Below are 18,874 nucleotides of genomic sequence, written 5' to 3' on the forward strand. Positions count from 1 at the left end.
TGTTACAGTTGTCACTGTTGTTACTGTTTCATTTCTCTTAGAACTGTTTTATTATTATTAAATTTCTGTTATTTCCATTTCAGTTTGGTTATTACTGCTATTATAACTGCTATTGCTGTGCATTATGTGGTATGCTTGTGAGCCTGCATGTACTGTGCATGAGTGTCTGTGTAAGAGATGTACATTGTGACTTGTGGCATGTGGAATGTTTGGCAGAATGGTCAGTTCATCTAATGGAAAAAATTTCAGCTTTGAACGATCGTTTTACAGAAACTGTCCATCGGATTGGTCCAAAAAGTGCAAGCACAATTCCCTTATATGAGGAACATCTGTGTAAAAGTTGGTCATTTTATGTCAAACTCTGGACCGTGAAAAGTTTACCAAATTTGATTGCGTAGAATAATGAAACACTGTAAAAAGCGGCTTGTCGGATCAATCTAAAAAAATTACTTCATGTGGTAAACAATTAAACTAGTTTTACTCAGCTTAAACTATTGAGTGAAAGAATCATCCATTCAGTATATTTATTTGGTTTGAATAGAACTAGTTAATTTACTTGTTACCATATGAAGTCATTTTTTAAGTAGATCTGACAAGACACATTTCACAGTGTAATAATAAAATTTCAAAGAACATCAAATTGGCTCTTCCCAGCCAACGTAATAATAAGATTCTGAAGAACAGAAAGTTTGCTTTTCCAAGCCTACTTATTAATAATAAGAAGACTATGAAGAACTGTAAGTTGGCTTGGAAAATGATATGCTCCTTTAAATGCTGCTGCAGATTTCATCTCATCATTGTGAAGCATTAGGAAGAACTTTTTCCACGTGTTTTGCATGTTATTTTTTTTCATCCATTCATTCATCCATTCATTCAGTCATTCATTCATTCATTCATTCATTCATCCATCCCAATAACCATATTTTGTGCAATAACTAAAGCATGTTGTTACAGAAAAATAAAAGTATTCTAAACTTTAAAAATATAGGTCACAATCACAAACCAACATAAATTGACAGGATTAGCAAGATCATCTTTGTATCAAGTAAGAATTGACGTGTAGCCACATTTATGTACTGTAATCTATCTAAAGTAATGTTTTGTATATTTTATTTTATTGTGTCTAAAATACATTCAATCCAATATAGTGAGTCTATCTGTAAGGTTTATTTATTTATTTATTTATTTATTTATTTATTTTTGAGGAAAGGTGGGGAAAAACTTGTTAATACCCTTGATTTCAGATTTGGTTGGAATATTCCTGAATAAAACAGGCAGCTTTTTGAGTTACACATTGCCAGACCAACACATTGATTCCAGTCTTCCTCTCTCTCTCTCTCTAGTCCTAGAGTCAGCATGTTGGCTATATTCCCATTATTAGGAAGGCGAAAGGAATGAGTTGCAGCATGAGCCTTCATTGAGAATGACCAAATATAGGCATTTCATGGGTGAGGCCGGTGAGGTAGGGGCAAATGTACTATAAACTGGCCTGCTGTTGTCCAAATCACTTCTCAGATTTCCAACTGGTGCATAAAGGTCTTGAAATAAGACATCTCTTTTGACACAGCATTTGCTGTTCCCAGGATCTGTTATCACAGTATGTAAAATCTTTAACAGAGAGGACCATTTTCCAAGAGTGTTTCATTTGTAGTGCTTTGCATGTCTATGATCTTGGCAAACCCTTGTACATCTGTCCAGAAGTTTAGAGACAACTGCTAATCCAATGCTTCTTATGAAATCAATGGTAATAATCATGGGTTTGCCCCTACTCAGGTTTTTAAGTGTATTCAGCCATAAGAACTTTAGTGAGGTCATGCACTGATGTTGGATGATCAGTTCTGGATCACTTCACTTCATTCCAAAAGTATGGCATGGTACTCCATCACTCAAGAGATTTCACTTCTCCAAAGCCCAGTGTGTGGGGCTTCATATCCCTCTAGCTGACATCTAGCATGGGGATCTTAGGCTCACATATGGCCTTACATAAGCTGTGTGGTTAAATGCCTATGTCTACAAAGAGTGTACCTTTAAGTAGCTGACGTCACATGTGAAAGGCGTGTGTGGATCATTTGGGACATGTAATGTTTTCTCAAGGGTTAATAATTCACTGCAATATATTACCTCATATGATGACATACTTTCATACGCATGGTCCTACTCTTGAAAAAAAATGTGCCAAAAGGGTTTTTTGCACATTACCACAGAAAAACTCAATTAGGTTCCCTGAAAAAACAATTCAATAGATTTTTAAAAATAGATTTCACTAGATTTTTCTTGTTGAACCATTTTTGTAAAAGAGATGTGTGAGTATGGAGAAACTTTAACATAATGTAAATGTAATGTAAAAAATGAAATTGGTATAGAATCTCTACATGTGTGAAGGTTCTGAACATTTTAAAAGTGTTAATACCATTTTTTTAAAGAGTGGGCAGAGCAAACCACAAAAAACACAAATTACTATTATAGACACAGAATATTTGGGATGTATTTTTTTGAGAATTCAGAAATCAGACCAGATTAGAGTAGACATGAGTCAGTAGCATATTCAATGTTTAATGACAATGCAAATAATGTATTTAACTTATTAATTTAGTAATTATGCTGTGATAAAATCCAATTAGTTCAATCCTATTTTTATTCTGTTGACAAAAGATAAAACACCATATGGCCATTTACAACAAAGCATTAGATTATTTGCTTTGCCTTAGCCAAGAATTTTTTCACTACATGGTATTTGTGCTGCAGTACTTTATTAGGATCTGGTTGACATTGTGTGTTTATCATAATTAGTCATGAATTAGTCATTCTATCTACTTATGTCATTCTATCTTATGGCTTACACTGCTGAACATCAAACAAAAGCCAATTATGCCAAATAAGGCCTTTTTTTCTTAAACAAAAAAAGTTTTATCTTCAAGATAAAAGGGAAAGATAAAGAGAGTGTTTTTATGAGTATGAGTGCAGAAAACCCAACAAATATCCAAATGTTTTTAAAAGCAGTTTGTTCTATATAAAGCATTGTAATACTGGAATGATTTTCTAAGACAGCAGAATCATGAGTCCACTTGTGTCTCAGTCTGAGAGATTAATTAACTGGCGTGCTAACATTTCTTACAGAATAAAATTTCCACCTGCTGAGCTGATACCAAGAGCGCAAGAGAAGTGGCACTCAAAATTGTTGCAGTGCACAATGTTATCAAATTTCAAGAGGTTACAGTTCTGCACTGTGGAAGACACTGAGATCAGTCATCAAAAACATGATGTATTCTACCCAGTGAAACACTGTTATTTTTGAATTAATGTGTTTGTAAGCACTTGAAGTCATTTTCATCCCGAGTCATTTGCAAAACTTCAGCATTAATAAGATTTGTCTGCCTAATTACACTAAGACCTAGTATACTATTTAGGGGATTAACATGAATCAACTGTTGTGTTTACATTACAGGAAAGTTAGAAAAATAATTCAAACCAAATGAGAGATTTCATATTGCTGCACACTCTTGAAAAATAAAGGTTCCTAAATGGTTCTTGGCTTGGATGCATGGCTCCAAGATAAACCTTTGATTGGCTTCTACATTATGTGAACTTTAAAATATAAAAAAAATATTTAATTTACAAGAGCTTTTTAATTTAAAGATCAATTGAAATGTTCTTTAGTGAACCAAAATGGGTTCTTCTGTGGTATCACTCCAAAAAAATACTTTTTGGCACCTTTGTTTTTAAGAGTGTCCACCAGGCACATTTACAACATTTTCCATAATGTGTTAACCACAGCATTGTATGATTTCATATTTTTTGATTCAGTTCCCCTTTAATTCCCTGATCATTTAGAATCTGTTAACATCATGATTTCAATATAAAATGATTTTTGCCTTTTTTTTTTACTGTCAACACAGTCATACACACATACAAACTGTACTGCACACACTCTTCAACATACCATATGAATTGCTTCACTTAGTGCAAACAACAAGCAAGGCATCAACAGGGACTATCAATCTCAGCTTCTGAGAACCACAACTTCACCAAGCTTCCATTTCTCTCCATAGTCCATTGTACTGTGGCAGAATCCTGGCCTGAAGCTGTGCATCCTACACGATGATAACATATTCACACCCTTGCCTGTCTTTTATAGTACACGGCAGTAGTAGACTTTGATGCCTGATCTCCTCAAGGTCTGTGAGATGTTTGGCCTCTTTCTCTTGCCTTTCTTTTCTTTGTCTCTCGTTCACTCTTCTCTGTCTGTTTATTGCAGTAGTTTGGGTAATGCAACCTTTGTGGAGAAAAAGGGAAAAAACACAAATTACAGTCCTTATGAACCATCCGGATGTAAAAGAATTAGTCTTTAAAGCACAAGTCTCTTCAAAGTTTCATATGCTTAGTCCTACACTTAAAAAATGTCTTTGTACAGTGCCATAGAAGAACCAATTTTCTTTCCCTGAAGAACTCAATAGGGTTCTTTGCATGATAACACTTTTGGTTCCCTCAAAAACCCATTTTAGAACCTAAACAAAATTTGAATGTTCTAGGAAGAGTCCTTACATTGTTATAGATTAAGAGACCCTTATTAGTCCCACAACGGGGAAATTTCACCTCCGCATTTAACCCATCTGTGAAGTGAAACACCACATACACTAGGGGGCAGTGAGCACACTTGCTCAGAGCGGTGGGCAGCCCAATCCGCAGCGCCCGGGGAGCAGTTGGGGGTTAGGTGTCTTGCTCAAGGACACCTCAGTCGTGTGCTGTCGGCTCTGGGGATCGAACCGGCGACCTTCCGGTCACAAGGCTGGATCCCTAACCTCCAGCCCACGACTGCCCACAATATAGAACTTTTACAAAGATTCTTTACACTTCCAAAAGGTTGTTCACACTCCAAAATCCAAAAGAGATCCAAAAGTACTTCTTTCTATGGCATTGATCAAAGAACACTTTGCATAACCACATTAACAGTACTTAACTTTACAATTAAAATAATGGGCAATTAGTTCCTTGCCTTTTTGAGTTGTTTAATGTTGGCGCCCCTTATAGAAGCTAGAAGTTGGTCTCTTGAATTTAGACTTCCACCTCGGCCTCCAGTCCTGTCATCAAGCTTTCTTCGTGACACAGGGGTCAGGGAGTTCTTCAGGAAGTCACCATCCATAATTGGGGGTGGGGGTGGTGGTAAGCCCCCAGGTGGCGGAGGTGGGGGCAGTGGACCACCAGACCCCTTTTTGGGCATTAACTTAGGAGATGGTACAGGAGATGGAGTAGGAGATGGCTTTGGTGAGCTCCTTGGAGAACCTTTGGTGAAGCCAGGCTTCGGGACCTCAAGTGTGTCTTTCTTCTCTCCATTGCCCTGGGCTTGGGCTTGCTTTTGCTCTTGCAGCCGCTTCTGTCTCTGCCGGTCCATGTTGCGACTGAGGATGTTAGTCATGGTCATACGTGGACCGGCTAACTCAAAGTGGTAACCCAGCTTTAGGAGGGTTGTGTTTTCCTTCAAAATCTTTGTCATCTCCATTTCCGTCTTGCCTCCACAGATGTGCCGCTGATTGTGGAAACGGAGTTCAGTGAGGGTGGAATTGTGCTGGAGGGCCTGGACCAGTGCCATGATGCCTTTGCTAGTGAGAAGGTTTGAATCTAGGTTGATGCTAGTGATGGTTTTGTTATTGCGTAAGGTTTCTGCAATAGCGTAGGCCACATGGTCGTCTGCACGGCAGTTAGCAAGGGCAAATGTCTTGATGTGTGTGTTGTTACTCAGAGCTTTAGCAAACTGAATGAGGGTTTTGACCTTGATTACCTCAGAGTTGTTGACGTTGAGTTCAGTCATGCCAGGGTTGTTGCATTGAACCCTTTCCAGATCTTCAGCAAACATGCTAACAGACTCCTCTTCCTCTTCCTCTTCTTTGCTCTTCGTTTTTGTGTTTTTTTCTGCCACACAGTTTCCAACTTTTTCTTCCTTGCTGGACTCATTTATATTTTGGAAGTCACTTTGCTGTTTGGCTTCTTCTTTTCCCTTGTCGACAGAACTCATCTTTAGCTCCTCTTTCCCTTTTACAATTGCTTTATCCATCTTCTCTTTTTCATTCTCTTTATCTGTGCTATCAGTATCTTTTCTAACATTATTTTTTATTGCATCTCTATTCTTATCATTGGACTTCACCAGCTCTGGACGTTTGTCTGTTTTCTCCCTCTCTTCGGTCTTCTTTTCATCTGTTTTAATCTCCACAACCTGATTTTGTTTTTCTTCTAACTTGGAAACAAGGCTTTTTGTCTTGCTGTCTTCTTTTTTCCTGACTTCATCTCTTCTCTCACGTTCCTTCCTTTCCTCCTTCTCCTGCTTCTCTTGCAACCTAGAGATCAGGTCTCTTGTCTTGCTGTCCACTGATTCCCGCTTCCGGCTCTCCTCTTTTCTGTCCTTCTCTTTAGGATCCTCTTTTTTATCTTGAAGCTTGGATATCAACTCTTTCGTTTTTCTGCTGCTATCTTTTGTCTCTCGTCTTTCTTTGAACTTACAATCATCATTCTGTTCTTTCTCTGTGACCTCAACATTCTTTGCATTCTCTTCCTCCCTCCTAAAGTGCCGTGCTCTGACATTTTTTAGTTCTTCTGAAGTTTTTGTGGTCTTATTCTCCATTTTACTCTCTCGTTCATGAGGAGCTATGGGTGTGGAAATACTGGCTTGTCTACGAAGCCCTACGTCCCTGGTGTCAGTCTTGGGGACATTCTTCTCCTGACTCAGGCCCATTTTTCTCAGATACTCCTGCTTCCGACTTTCCCTTCTAGGCTCACCCTGAAAAGAAAACATAGCAAGAAACATTACCGATACATGCATAACTTATTTCTGAGTCGGAGCGAGAGTAACGTGTAACAGTCCCCAGACCCAGATTTTTGTCCACTCTATTAAGAACATTTTTAATTTTTCATACTGGAACCAAATCATTTGTCACAGTAAGCTTCTAGTACTCGCTCTGATTATGCAGATTATACAGCTAAATATGACATTAATTACTATATAAACCTAATGAGAAATGTTCTTTACATCAAGTATTGTATATTTCATGTTTACATTATGTGTGGCCAGCCTTTTTATAGACAGACATAAATCTACACAGTGGCTGAGTGTTTGATTTGTGAGCCTTAGTTTGTTTTGCTGTGCAAAGCTTCCAGCCTTGGCAGACATAACCTTAAAAGGCAGCGCTCAAAGAAGCAGTCAACCAAGGAATCTCATCAGGCCTGGCCTTCAGAACCACCACAGAGTTGAGAGACTTCACTTCTTTCGAAGGTCGTGGTCTGTGGTTAAGACAGGTTGTTCGAGCTTTTACATCACCTAATCCTATGATACACAGACTAAGACTACAATGGCTGCATCAAATAGGAAATGTGACATATATGTTCCCTTCAAAATGTCACTACAAAATGAAACAATTTAAAAACAGTGCCAAAAACACTATCATCACTAGTCAACCTGTAGTTTCCTTAAACAACTGAGGAGTGGCATAGGAAAGTGCACCATCTTCAGATGCTTACTGGACACTTGAAAGAATGGTTGACTGTTAAGACTATTGTGTTTGATCCTTTTATGCTCAGCTTAATTCTGCTAGACCAGCAGCTATTAAACAGTGCAGCACTGACATACCTCTGTGGACAAGTTCCTTTGCAAACACATTCTGGACTCATCCTCACGATTGCTTGAGCTTGACTCCTTTTTATGAGGTGTGCTTCGTTTTAAATCAGTTTGGTCAACAACGATGATTTCGCTCGGGTCAGGATCCGGCACGGTCGACACCTCCTTCTGCAGCTCCTCCATTTCTTCTGGTGACAGGTTTGACAGCAGGTTGTCAAGATCTGGGTCCTCGCTCACCTGGCGCCCAGTTCGAGTCAATCCCCTTACCTTTCTCCGGGACATGACTGCGCACTTGGGATAAAACACTCAATTTTCAAACAAAACAATTCTATATATGCGTATGGCTGTGGTTGTCTCAGCCCTTGTATATTCCCATAAAGCAAAACTGATACATTTAAGAGAAGGAGCAGTGGAGTCCGTTCAGAGGCACAGTACCAGAGGCTCTCATTACTGCTCTAGTCTGCTTGGACATTCCTTGAAATCCATTGTGACTACAAGCCCATATTTAGCTGGTGGTGCACACTCCTTTAAAGGCAACTGGGAGGGATGTAGTTTACTAAAACTCCAAAGTATCCTGGATACTTACTTCCTATCTGTGATAACATGAGACTGTTTTTCCTATATAGTGATTAAATAACAGCCTAACACAAATGTTCTACAAACATTCTAGATAATAAATTCACTGATTCATTTTGTGTTTACAGTAATAAGCGAATAATACAAAATTCATAAAATGTTTTGTTGACAAGAACAACTGAAGAGACGTCCAAGTACAAGACCAGTTGTTTATTGTAAAAAGTGAGCTTTGCATTATAGTGTTTCCATTTCAGGCTGTTAGATTAGAACTCTGTTATAATGAGTAGAATTTAAGTTCCAACTCTAGTAAAGTTTTGCATCATTCCATGAGTGAAATGATAATTTTTTGTTATGTAAAACATACATCTCTTTGTCTTGTAGATATACAGTATTGGTTTTCACTTCACATTCCAAAGGGATAAATTAACAATAAATTAGAATTACACCAAACTCTATACATAATATCACACGATATTTGCATTAAAGTATAAGTAATTTCAACAATACACAAACAATCACAACTAAATCTGGTTCGTATACTCTGTACCACAGAAACTGAATCCATAGGGTAATTGCAAATGAGTTCCAGTTTAGATGGGTATTTATGGCATTAATATGAGGAGGTAGTAACGCTTACTTAAATCACAGCAGATATAAACAGTTTCATGAATGTTTTCACTTAAATTACTTTTTCCAATAGACCTACTCTGCAGTGTTCTCAGTGAACAGTTCCTTTAGTGCTTTCACCAGAAATGGTATCATCCCCGAATTGTCTTTCTTTACAATTTCATGATCTGATCAACTTTCTTGAACATTATTATTATCTCAACATCCACTCACTTAAGTAGGTACACCTACCTTGCAACTTTACTTATTGTCCATTTTATCAGGTCCACTTTCTGTATAGCTGCATTATGTAGTTATACAATTTGTAATGTTTCTCTGCGTGATTTGTTAGCCCTCCTTTACTCTGTTCATCAATGGTTAAGACTTCACAGGACTATGTTTAAGTAGATAGTATTTGGGTCGTGGATCATTTTCAGCACTGCAGCGACACATACACGGTACTGAAATGTAATTTTGTGTGTGTGCTGCACTGATGATCACATACAGAGGTGCTGCTGGAGTTTTTAAACAGCTCAGTGTCACTACTGGACTGAACAGTTCACCATCCAAAAATATCCAGTGAATAGTATCCTGTGATCAGAAACTGACCACTGTTGAAGGACTAGATTATGACTAACTCAAACTGTGTGGCAAGAGAGACAAGTTCTCATCTCTAACTTTACATCTACAGGGTAAGCCAACAACGTAGGAGTGTTCTAAAAAGTGGACAATAAGTGTACACAGTATTTAACTTCAGCATAAACTCCAGCAACACTGCTGTTTGATCCACTTGTACCAGTGTAACACACTATCCTGTCACTACAATTTTAGTGATGCAGTGATAAGAAAGATCCGTCATCCAAATATAACTCCTTAGAGGTGGTCCTGTGGGGTTCACAATCATTGATGAACAGGGCACAATGGCAGGGCTAACAAATTACAGAGACAAACAGACTGTAACTGTAGAAGTACAAAATGGACCTGATAAAATGGACAATGGGTGATATAAGGTGTAATGAAGTGGTCAGTGAGTGTGCATCAAGACCATTAATTTAAAATAATAAAAAAAAAAAACCTGAAATAACATATATGCTCTGCTAAATTGCATGACAAAATCATTTAAAATCAAAGTTTATAGAAAGGCTGTGAATTTTAAGTAAGTATATCTGTTCTACATGTATTGTCAACTAATATCTTTGACCTCTGTAAGGCAAAACATGTTGATTAGGTAGCATAAGCTACAGCTACAGTTAAAGTTAAGTTGAAGTCCAAAGGTACTTTAGTTAAGGGACTTAATAAATTGCCATTATTAAGACACAAAGATGAACAGACAAAACTAAAAGTAATCAGCTTGGTGGTAGAAAATAGTATATAGGACAAATCTAAATGCTGTGGAACTGTTATTAACTCTAGTTTTTGAACTGTCATTCAAATGTGCTGTAAAATATTGTAGTCTGTTATAGACAGAAAGACAAACAAGTAAAAACGAGTCTGCAGCAGATAAAACAAAGACCATCAACCTGCAGCATAACTTTTCATAGCTAAAAACACAAAAATTCTGACCTTTATGTCCTTCATGTAAATGTTACACAGTAAACAATTGTGATACACCAGGGAATTAAAAGCAAAAAACCAAGGTGGCCTGATGTTATGTTAATTGGTTTGGGAGTTTATGTTTCGATGAAAGAAAAAATGTCTTTGCAGTCAGTAAAATGAAACGTGTGTTCACATTGGGACTCACTCCAACAGCAGGCAAACCCAGGCCATTCATGTTGCACTCCAAAGAACACTTGAGAAATAAATACAATAAATAAATAAACATTTTTAAAAGTGCCACAGGTTAGTCAAAGGACTCCTCAAGAGCAGTGTCTCATGCCACCAACTAGTCTGTGTTGTGCTCTCTTAAATGGAGGATTCCTCAGTGGTCTCAGTGGCCTGGGTACTGTGGAGGGGAATACGGTGGAGGAGCTGAAATACAGAACACAGTATATGAGTTAAGCAAAAACGCAAAGCTTACCTGCTTTATTATAAGCAGCACCAAATACAACCCTAAATCAGAAAGGTTGGAATGGTATGTTAAATTAATATTAAAACTTAAAACTGTGATTTGTAAATTATTTTTGACATTGAAAACAACAGCCTGATGTTTTACTTTTATAAATTTATAGTTTTACAATGTTTATTTGTTTACTTTTACAATTTATAGCTGTTTTCAAATTGAACACTTCTAATTTTGATTTTGAAAATTACCTGCTGGCATCACGTTTCACATTACATCTAAATGTAATTAATCTACCTCATTACTAGTCCTAAATTACCCATTACATGTACATATACATCCATTCCATTACAAATTATTGAATGGAATGGATGTATATTTACAAATTAAATGACCAGGCAAAACATGAAATATTTTGTGTTCATAATGTCTGCAATGTCAAAGTAGTCAATGTAAATTTTAGATATAACTGCTTTCTTTTTTATTATTTGCATTTTCCATATCATCCAAACTTTTTTGGATGGGGTTGGGGTTGTATATTATGCCTTTTATACTAGGATGGAAAGTGTAATAAAAATTCCTCCTTCTACTACTTCTGCTTTTATGTCACACATACAGAAGATGAAGATGACTCTATAACCTAACCTTGTCTAGAAGATTTTTAAAATGAGCAATTACCTCCTTGACTGTACCCTGGATCGGCAAGAGGGTAAGGGGGGTAAGGCCCCTGCATCATCATGGGATAATGCGGAGGCATACCAGGGTACTGTGAAGCCACAGGATATCCAGGGTTCTCAGGATTTCCTATGGGTTTACCATATGCATCATACATGGGTTCCACAGGGTAGCTGGCCATTGGAATCTGCTGAGCTGAAAGTTAAAGCACATCACTTACTCATAGCAGGTTGAGGAAACTACAGGTGTCCATGGCTGAGTCTCTGACTGCATTTAAAAAATAAATAAATAAAAGAAATAGTCCAGACGTTCCTGGCAGCATAAAGAATGAAAAAAGCCCAAACAAACCAACCACAACTACATCCAAGGCCAAATTTAGGAAAAATAAGAAACTGCACTGCCCAGTCAAAGCAACATTCAAGAAATGTTATTTTCCTCCTCCTTCTCATTAGGCCATCAGCATATTACCTAAAGAGGAATGGGCTTGACAAAAGTTTTAAGGTAATCCACTCTGGAATTATTACTTAACATACCTGAAAATTACACAAATCTCAGATTCGTACTAGACTAACATCACAGATCTCACAGCTAATCACTCAAATTTCAGGATTTCCCCAGTAACACCAGTTTGAATGAGTTTGTTTGTGGTGGGGTGTACCTTCATAAGTTGTCCTGCCTCGCTGCTGGTGGCGCTGGTATAGGTAGCAGCACGAGCACATGAAGCAACAGACCATGGTGGCAATGGCAGCCACGAAGAGTAGGATAGATGAAGCAATGCCTGCTATAGTGGAGGGACTGAGGAGCAAAACATCGATCACTTAATTACGTAAAAACCACATTCACCTACACTTATCGTGTACAGAATTCACCATGTAGGTGTGCTTTTGACTGAACATCTATTTCTGCATATTTTATTAGCCTCCATCTTCCCATTCACAGAAAGGGACCACCACAGGACCACTGCTTACACGATGTTATTTAGGTGATGGTTCATCCTCAGCATAGCGGTGACACTGACACAGTAAAGTTAGTGTGTGCTGCACTGTTAGAAGTTTATCAGGTGCAGTGGTGTTGCTGGGGATATTAAAAATGTCAGCGGCAGTGCTGAGTTGAGAATTGTCTCACAATTACTTATTGCTGCTCACTCAAGACTTCCAAGAATAACTAACACAAATTGTGCAAGAAAATGAACTGTGGATCAAAGAGTTACGTGTGTCTAATAAAGTGGTGAGTACTGTCTCATTCCATACAGACTGGTGGTAAAACACCCAAATTGTGTAGGTCATAAAGTCTGTATGACTCACTAAGAACATAAACAGAACTTTCTAAATGACTGCAGTTATATTACTGGAGTTTGATGGAAAATACGTACTCTAGCACATGACTTTTGCCAGGAAACTGTTTACAGCCTCCCCTTAAACTAACCACAGATTCTTAAAATTCCTGCCACACACAACATGGACAAAATTGATCTATATATTATAACTTGCCTGTGATTCAGAATAAAGTGTCAGCCATCCACAGCTGCAAAAATGCAGTATGTTTAAAATACACAAATTATACTTAATTCTGTGTTAACTGCGAACAATAAAACAAAAACAGCATATTCCAGTACACAACACTCTAAACTCTGAATAAAAGGCAAAATGTGAACAGAGTAACACCTCAATGTTCAATATTCATTTATCTCAAAATACCATTGTACAATCGAAGTAATTATTTATGGTCACCACTCTGCACACATACCTAAGGAATACATTTGTTTTGATGTTATAAAATAATCAATATACAGGAACCATAGACTACTTATTTTTGTATTGATATATGTATGTAACTAATTCTCAATACTAAAACAATACATTTTAGTCTTAATAATAAAGTACTGTTTTTTAATTAAATTTTGTTGTGAATTGTGTATTCCAAATTTTAGAAACAGCTCGGCTCCTGAATGTTTTGTATTTGGCTGACTTCCCCTGTAGATAATACAATTTAAACAATACAGTTATTAAAAAAAAAGTTCAGAGTGTAAATTTTAACATTCTGGAAAACACAGAACTTGGCCACTTTATTGATCAAAGGTCTGTAAATCAGTTTAACAGGAGAACCAAAAGCAAAATCAATAAAGCAGTAAGAGTGTTTATCCAGGCATCTAAGCTCAAAATATTCTTGTTATTCTTTTAATCCCAGCTCAACAGGTTTTCTGTAATTTAAGACCCTTCTGCCTAATCTCTGCCGGACAATCTAGATCCTTTTAAAAATAAATTTGCAGTTTTGCAAGTCTAAGCAGGAGGCTGCTTAGCCCAGCATTACTCTGATCCATGTGTGATCTCTGTGCCGGAGAACACTAAACTCATTTACTGCTGTTGGCTCAGGAGGTTAGCAGAGGGCTGAAAAAGAATGTAGTAAGTCAAGCAAACTTTCCCAGACTCGACACCCACTTTAAGAAAAAACATAATTATTACATGTTAACCCCCCCTTTTCATTATCCTAAAAGTCAAAGGAGCATGCGCATTCACTAATCAAAACTAGGTATATGAAACTTGTATATCAAACTTATATAAACCTTCGATAGGTATATCAAACTTGAAAGTGTTGGTATAATTACATTCTTACCACTTCTAATTGGTTTCTGGGTATTTTGAGAAGACTAATCCACTCCAAATCACTATGATGTTACTTTAGAAACAAACTGTTAGTTATTTGTACAAAAATCATGCTCATGTGAGGCGCTGGAATGTGCAGGTGTTTACATGCTGTACCTGAGATGGAAGAGCATACACCGTTTCTGTCCCCTCTCTGTGATCATTTTGAAGCCATCCAGGCAGCAGTAACGCCGGTGGCAGTTCCCACAGCAGAAGGAAATAAGCGGGCAGTCAAAGCCATTGTGCCAGGTGCCATTCTTGTCCACGTACCACAGGCAGTCCTCATTTGCACTCACTTTGTGCAACAAAGGAAAACACAGATTAACCAACAAATAAACATGAGTCTAAAAAGCTATCATAAGAGAAACTAGAGAAGCAAACGATTCTGCAGTGCTTGTTTTTATAAATGAAAAATGATAATGTTTTCAAGTCACCTTTCCAATGTCTGTTTGCACATGACCTAAAAATACTGAAAGGCACTGGAGAAGGAACACAGCAAGTAGACCTGTTTCAGTGGGTAATCATTTTTAAACAGAAGTCTGATCCAAAATATGACTCAATATCAATGACAGGGGAGTAGCTAAGTAGCATGCTACTTTTTGTACTTAGCTACAATTTTCTGTAGCTAGTAGCAGTAGCGCCTACAAATTTTTGTGTAGCTATAGCAAAAATTTTCACTACACTTTTGCTACAGGCTTCAGGCAATCCGCGCAAATTCAAGCATCAGAACGCGCTCGGCAACTGGGCTGGCGGCAACTGTGCAATCCTGACTGAGCCGCAGACAGCTTGAGCAAAAGGGCACGCACTGATCACCCCTTACTAGTAGGCTTAGCTCAGAAGAGCCATTTTGTCCTTTCAACAAAAATCAAACCATCTTGGAAGCCACAACATTTTATGTTCATTTTACCATCCTGGCTATATGTCTCAGTATGTGCTGATAGTATAGACTAAAAATATAATATAAACAAAGGCATGGACTTACTTTGCTCTGCTTTAAGCTTTAGATGCTTTTCCACAAGTTTCTTGTAAAATGTCTCTCAATGTTCTTTTTACCAACTCGCGACGCTGAAGTCGCTTCTCATCCTCCAGCTTCTCGTTTGAATTGTCCCATTCCACCTTAAATGTACTGCTGTGCTATTTAAGGCAGAGCAGGGAAATTCAAGCAAGAAGCAGGAGAATGAGAAGCGACTTCAGCTTGATGAGTTGTTGCAGATTACACGTATCAGGAAACCAGCTGGAGTGATTATAAATGCAAATAAGCCTATTCTACTCCAAATTCTCAATGTTCGTCTCAAATCTTTCTCTTTGCCGTTTTGTTATCTTCATTGCTATCTGTCCAGCAGTCTGCAGTCTTCAGCATTAAAGGGTGAATTAGCAGTTCTACATTAACTCCAGCGTTTAAAATCATTTATTGTGAAAACTGTGTTAGAACTGTGTGTTATTTTACAGCAAAGGAGGATTATGATGTTATTTTACCTAGAAATCTAGTTTTGCTGTGGAGCTGCAACAGTAACAGTGGAGAGATTATTCAGGTCTGATTCTCACCCCAAACAGAGCCAGGGTCACTCGTGTTAAAGGCTAATGTTTGAAGCTAAAGTGTAGCTAAAGTTTAATAAAGCCTTGGAATGTCATGACATGTATATATACACACCAATCAGACATAACATTATGACCACCTCCTTGTTTCTATGCTCACTGTCCAGTTGATCAGGTCCACTAACTTTGTAACACTTTGTAGTTCTACAGTTACAGACTGTAGTCCATCTGTTTCTCTGCATACTTTGTTAGCCCCCTTTTACCCCGTTCTTCAGTGGTTATGACCCTCAAGGACCGTCACAGAGCAGGTACTATTTGAGTGGTGGATCATTCTCAGCACTGCAGTAACACTGACATGGTGATGTGTTAGTGTGTGTTGTGCTGGTAAGAGTGGATCAGACACAGCAGTGCAGCTGGAGTTTTTAAACACTGTGTCCTCTCACTGTTCACTCTATTAAACGCACCTGTGTTGTTGGTTCAACCTGTAGATGTAAAGCCAGAGTAAGAGCTAGAGTAAAGCCTCTAGTCCTTCATCAGTGGTCACAGGACGCTGACCACAGGACGCTGTTGACTGGATATGTTTGGTTGGTGGACTATTCTCAGTTCAGCATTGACAATGAGGTGTTTAAAAACTCCAGCCGAATTGCTGTGTCTGATCCACTCAGACCAGTGCAACTGTGTTACTGCAGTGCTGAGAATGATCCACCACCCAAATAGTACCTGCTCTGTGAGGGTCCATGGGGGTCCTGACCACTGAAGAACAGGGTAAAAGGGGGCTAACAAAGTATCAGAGAAACAGATGTAGAACTACAGATTGTAGAACTACAAAGTGTATATAGTAAGTGAAGCTGATAAAATGGACAATGAGCATAGAAACAATGAGGTGGTCATAGTGTTATGCCCGATTAGTATATCTTGCTGAAATGTTTAAATTGGAGATATTTTATTTCAACAGTTGACAACAGCAAAATTATCTGGTTAGTATTTGGTTATTTTTGTTAGGAAAAGCTTGGAATTATTGATTTTGCCTTTAGTCAAAATTTTTGTTGGATATCACGTCTTTGGTAGTGTAAGTTTGATTGTTGGTGATCTCTTTGTATATTTGCAGCTTTTGAATTGTATGTTTCTTTCTGGCACAGAATTAAATGCAGTGTTTTGTTCACACTGTCAATTGGGTTTGTTTGGTGCATCAGGGAGAGAGTCACAAACATTCTGACAATCACGCTCTTAAAGTAGCTAAATAGTAGCCACTACTCTTTCTTGAAATGTAGCTAAATTGTAGCTAGCTATCCCCACATTTTGGGAAAGTAGCTACAAAGTAGCTAACTAGTACTTTTTCAGTAACTATCCCAACCCTGCTCAATATGTAATAAAAGTGTGACATTTTTAATACAGTGTCTGGTAATGGGGAAAAATATTTTAAATTTGTGCATGAACATTTAAAACTGTATTAATAGTTTATAGGTTAACATCACATTGAATTGAGAACCATTTGTCTCTGTGTTTGCACACTGAAATTAGACTTCTCCCGGGGAGCAATTGGTTAGGTGCCTTGCTCAAGGGCACTTCAGTCATGGACTGTCAGCTGAGGGGACCAAACCAGCAACCTTCCGGTCATAAGGCTGGTTCCCTAACCTCCAGCCCACGACTGCCCCCGATGAACAAAAACAGAACTTTTCAAGCACCCCATGGACATTCTCAAAGAAACATCACATCTTTGCTTTCCCCTTGCCACAGTGGCTTAAATATAGGCCACTCAACCCCCTGCTTCAAAGTCTCAGCTCTTGGATTGGCTTTCAGTAACTGGTTGGACAAAGGTTCATAGATTTAAGAATGTTTCTAACCCTCCTATTATGTTCAACTGTAAGGAACAGCTATACTCCTCTTTGCATGCATGCATGTTTGATGGCATTATTTGATATAACTATCTCTCTTGGAGTTGATCACTGTGGGAGAATACCCTCATCATCTGCCAATTTATCATCATAATCAGAATTGATCTCAAGATCGTTTGCACTTTCAGACACTTCCTCCTGTTCACTATCCTGATCAATGATGTGTTCCAGGCCCTCCTGGGGCTGTCATTTCTCTGCTCACATTGCTCATCTTCTCAACTTCTGAGAGAGTACAAATGCATAGTGTTGGTAGGACTACAGATCTATAAAGTATATTGTCTGTAACATGAGCAAGAAAAGGTTTCATGCTCCAAAAATGATTAAAAACATTTTTCCTGTATGGTAGAGTTTGAAATGGGTCAACATAGCAGAAATATTAATCACCTACTTGTGGTCATGTACTGTCTGTCACAGTTTAGTTACTGCCCAGGTCGTCATTTCTCTTTAATGAAAACAGCCATAAGCATCCCCGTATAAGGCACCAGTAAGGCTGATCCATTTTACATGAGAACCACTTGACAGTAAATAATCGATAGGCTGCTTTTAGTATAACAGCACTATGATACACGAGACTGCCTAAAGTTGGGTATTGCATGTATGTTCAGCATTTACGGAAAGAACATGTAGCCTAAAGGTAAACACGTTCAGGGACTACACATAAAGAAGCGGCATTAGCGTTAACGGTTTAAATATGTAACCCTAACAAACATACACAGGCGAGCCACCGATAGGTTGCTAACGTGATTTAACATTTTTATAGAAATGTACACATATTCACGTGTCCGTATTACAAAAACACCGAGCTGATATCACCACACTATTCTGAGACCGTATTAACGGGCGTGGCTGTCCTGCATCCTCATATTTATCGCTTTCACGTGCGGAGTGTTGTCTTCTGCCTCTCACTGAGGCCTGTGCATAAAGTGGAGGCAGTGCTGTTAGCGCCTTACCCTCACACGCCGACAAAACCGCGCAGAGCACCGCTACAGCCACGGCAGACAGCGCCATCTTCACTCCAGCGACTTATCCTGTACCTTATCCGAGGAGAAAACGTAGAGGGATGAAGACCTTACATTTGTATCGAGTGAATTAACGTTTTAAACGCGGAGCTGTAGCCCTGTAGGTAGCTAGCTGCTCATGCGAGCCCCTGCTGCGCGAGCAACATCACCCTACGGTTCATGTATTTACACACGCTGTGCGTGACGGTGCACGCGGGCTGGGAAAAAAACCGCCGACTCCTCATCACCTCCTCCCTCCGTTCAAGGCCGGTGTTGTGCCGAATTCGGCAACTCTGCCGCGAGATGCACCCCCTCACGGAAGCGCGCGCGGTGTCTTTTGCTCG

General features: G+C 38.6%; 2 protein-coding genes across 2 annotated transcripts; both read right to left on the bottom strand.

The window, feature by feature from the left end:
• Positions 1-2,533: 2,533 nt before the first annotated feature.
• On the bottom strand, positions 2,534-8,052 carry lmod1b (leiomodin 1b (smooth muscle)). The gene is made up of 3 exons (XM_017685187.2): positions 7,616-8,052; positions 4,994-6,769; positions 2,534-4,273 (listed from the first exon to the last, which is right to left on the bottom strand). The coding sequence occupies exons 1-3, from the start codon at positions 7,883-7,885 to the stop codon at positions 4,247-4,249; spliced, it is 2,073 nt and encodes a 690-aa protein (XP_017540676.1). The 5' UTR covers positions 7,886-8,052; the 3' UTR covers positions 2,534-4,246.
• A 322-nt stretch (positions 8,053-8,374) lies between these two features.
• Positions 8,375-18,770, bottom strand: shisa4 (shisa family member 4). The gene is made up of 5 exons (XM_017685193.2): positions 18,483-18,770; positions 14,219-14,396; positions 12,118-12,254; positions 11,463-11,654; positions 8,375-10,753 (listed from the first exon to the last, which is right to left on the bottom strand). Exons 1-5 carry the CDS (start codon positions 18,538-18,540, stop codon positions 10,713-10,715), a joined length of 606 nt encoding a protein of 201 aa, XP_017540682.1. The 5' UTR covers positions 18,541-18,770; the 3' UTR covers positions 8,375-10,712.
• Between the last annotated feature and the right edge of the window lie 104 nt (positions 18,771-18,874).

This window comes from Pygocentrus nattereri, chromosome 21 (assembly GCF_015220715.1).
Source record: "Pygocentrus nattereri isolate fPygNat1 chromosome 21, fPygNat1.pri, whole genome shotgun sequence".
Lineage (NCBI taxonomy): Eukaryota > Metazoa > Chordata > Actinopteri > Characiformes > Serrasalmidae > Pygocentrus > Pygocentrus nattereri.

Excerpts from the sequence above, each read along its gene's own strand:
- lmod1b (XM_017685187.2), bottom strand. The coding sequence starts at position 7,885 with ATGTCCCGGAGAAAGGTAAGGGGATTGACTCGAACTGGGCGCCAGGTG. Across the intron at positions 6,770-7,615 it reads AAAGGAACTTGTCCACAGAG|GGTGAGCCTAGAAGGGAAAG; the intron begins GTATGTCAGTGC and ends TTTTCTTTTCAG. Across the intron at positions 4,274-4,993 it reads ACATTAAACAACTCAAAAAG|GTTGCATTACCCAAACTACT; the intron begins GCAAGGAACTAA and ends TTCTCCACAAAG.
- shisa4 (XM_017685193.2), bottom strand. The coding sequence starts at position 18,540 with ATGGCGCTGTCTGCCGTGGCTGTAGCGGTGCTCTGCGCGGTTTTGTCG. Across the intron at positions 14,397-18,482 it reads GGTTTTGTCGGCGTGTGAGG|TGAGTGCAAATGAGGACTGC; the intron begins GTAAGGCGCTAA and ends TGTTGCACAAAG. Across the intron at positions 11,655-12,117 it reads AGGCAGGACAACTTATGAAG|CTCAGCAGATTCCAATGGCC; the intron begins GTACACCCCACC and ends TTTAACTTTCAG.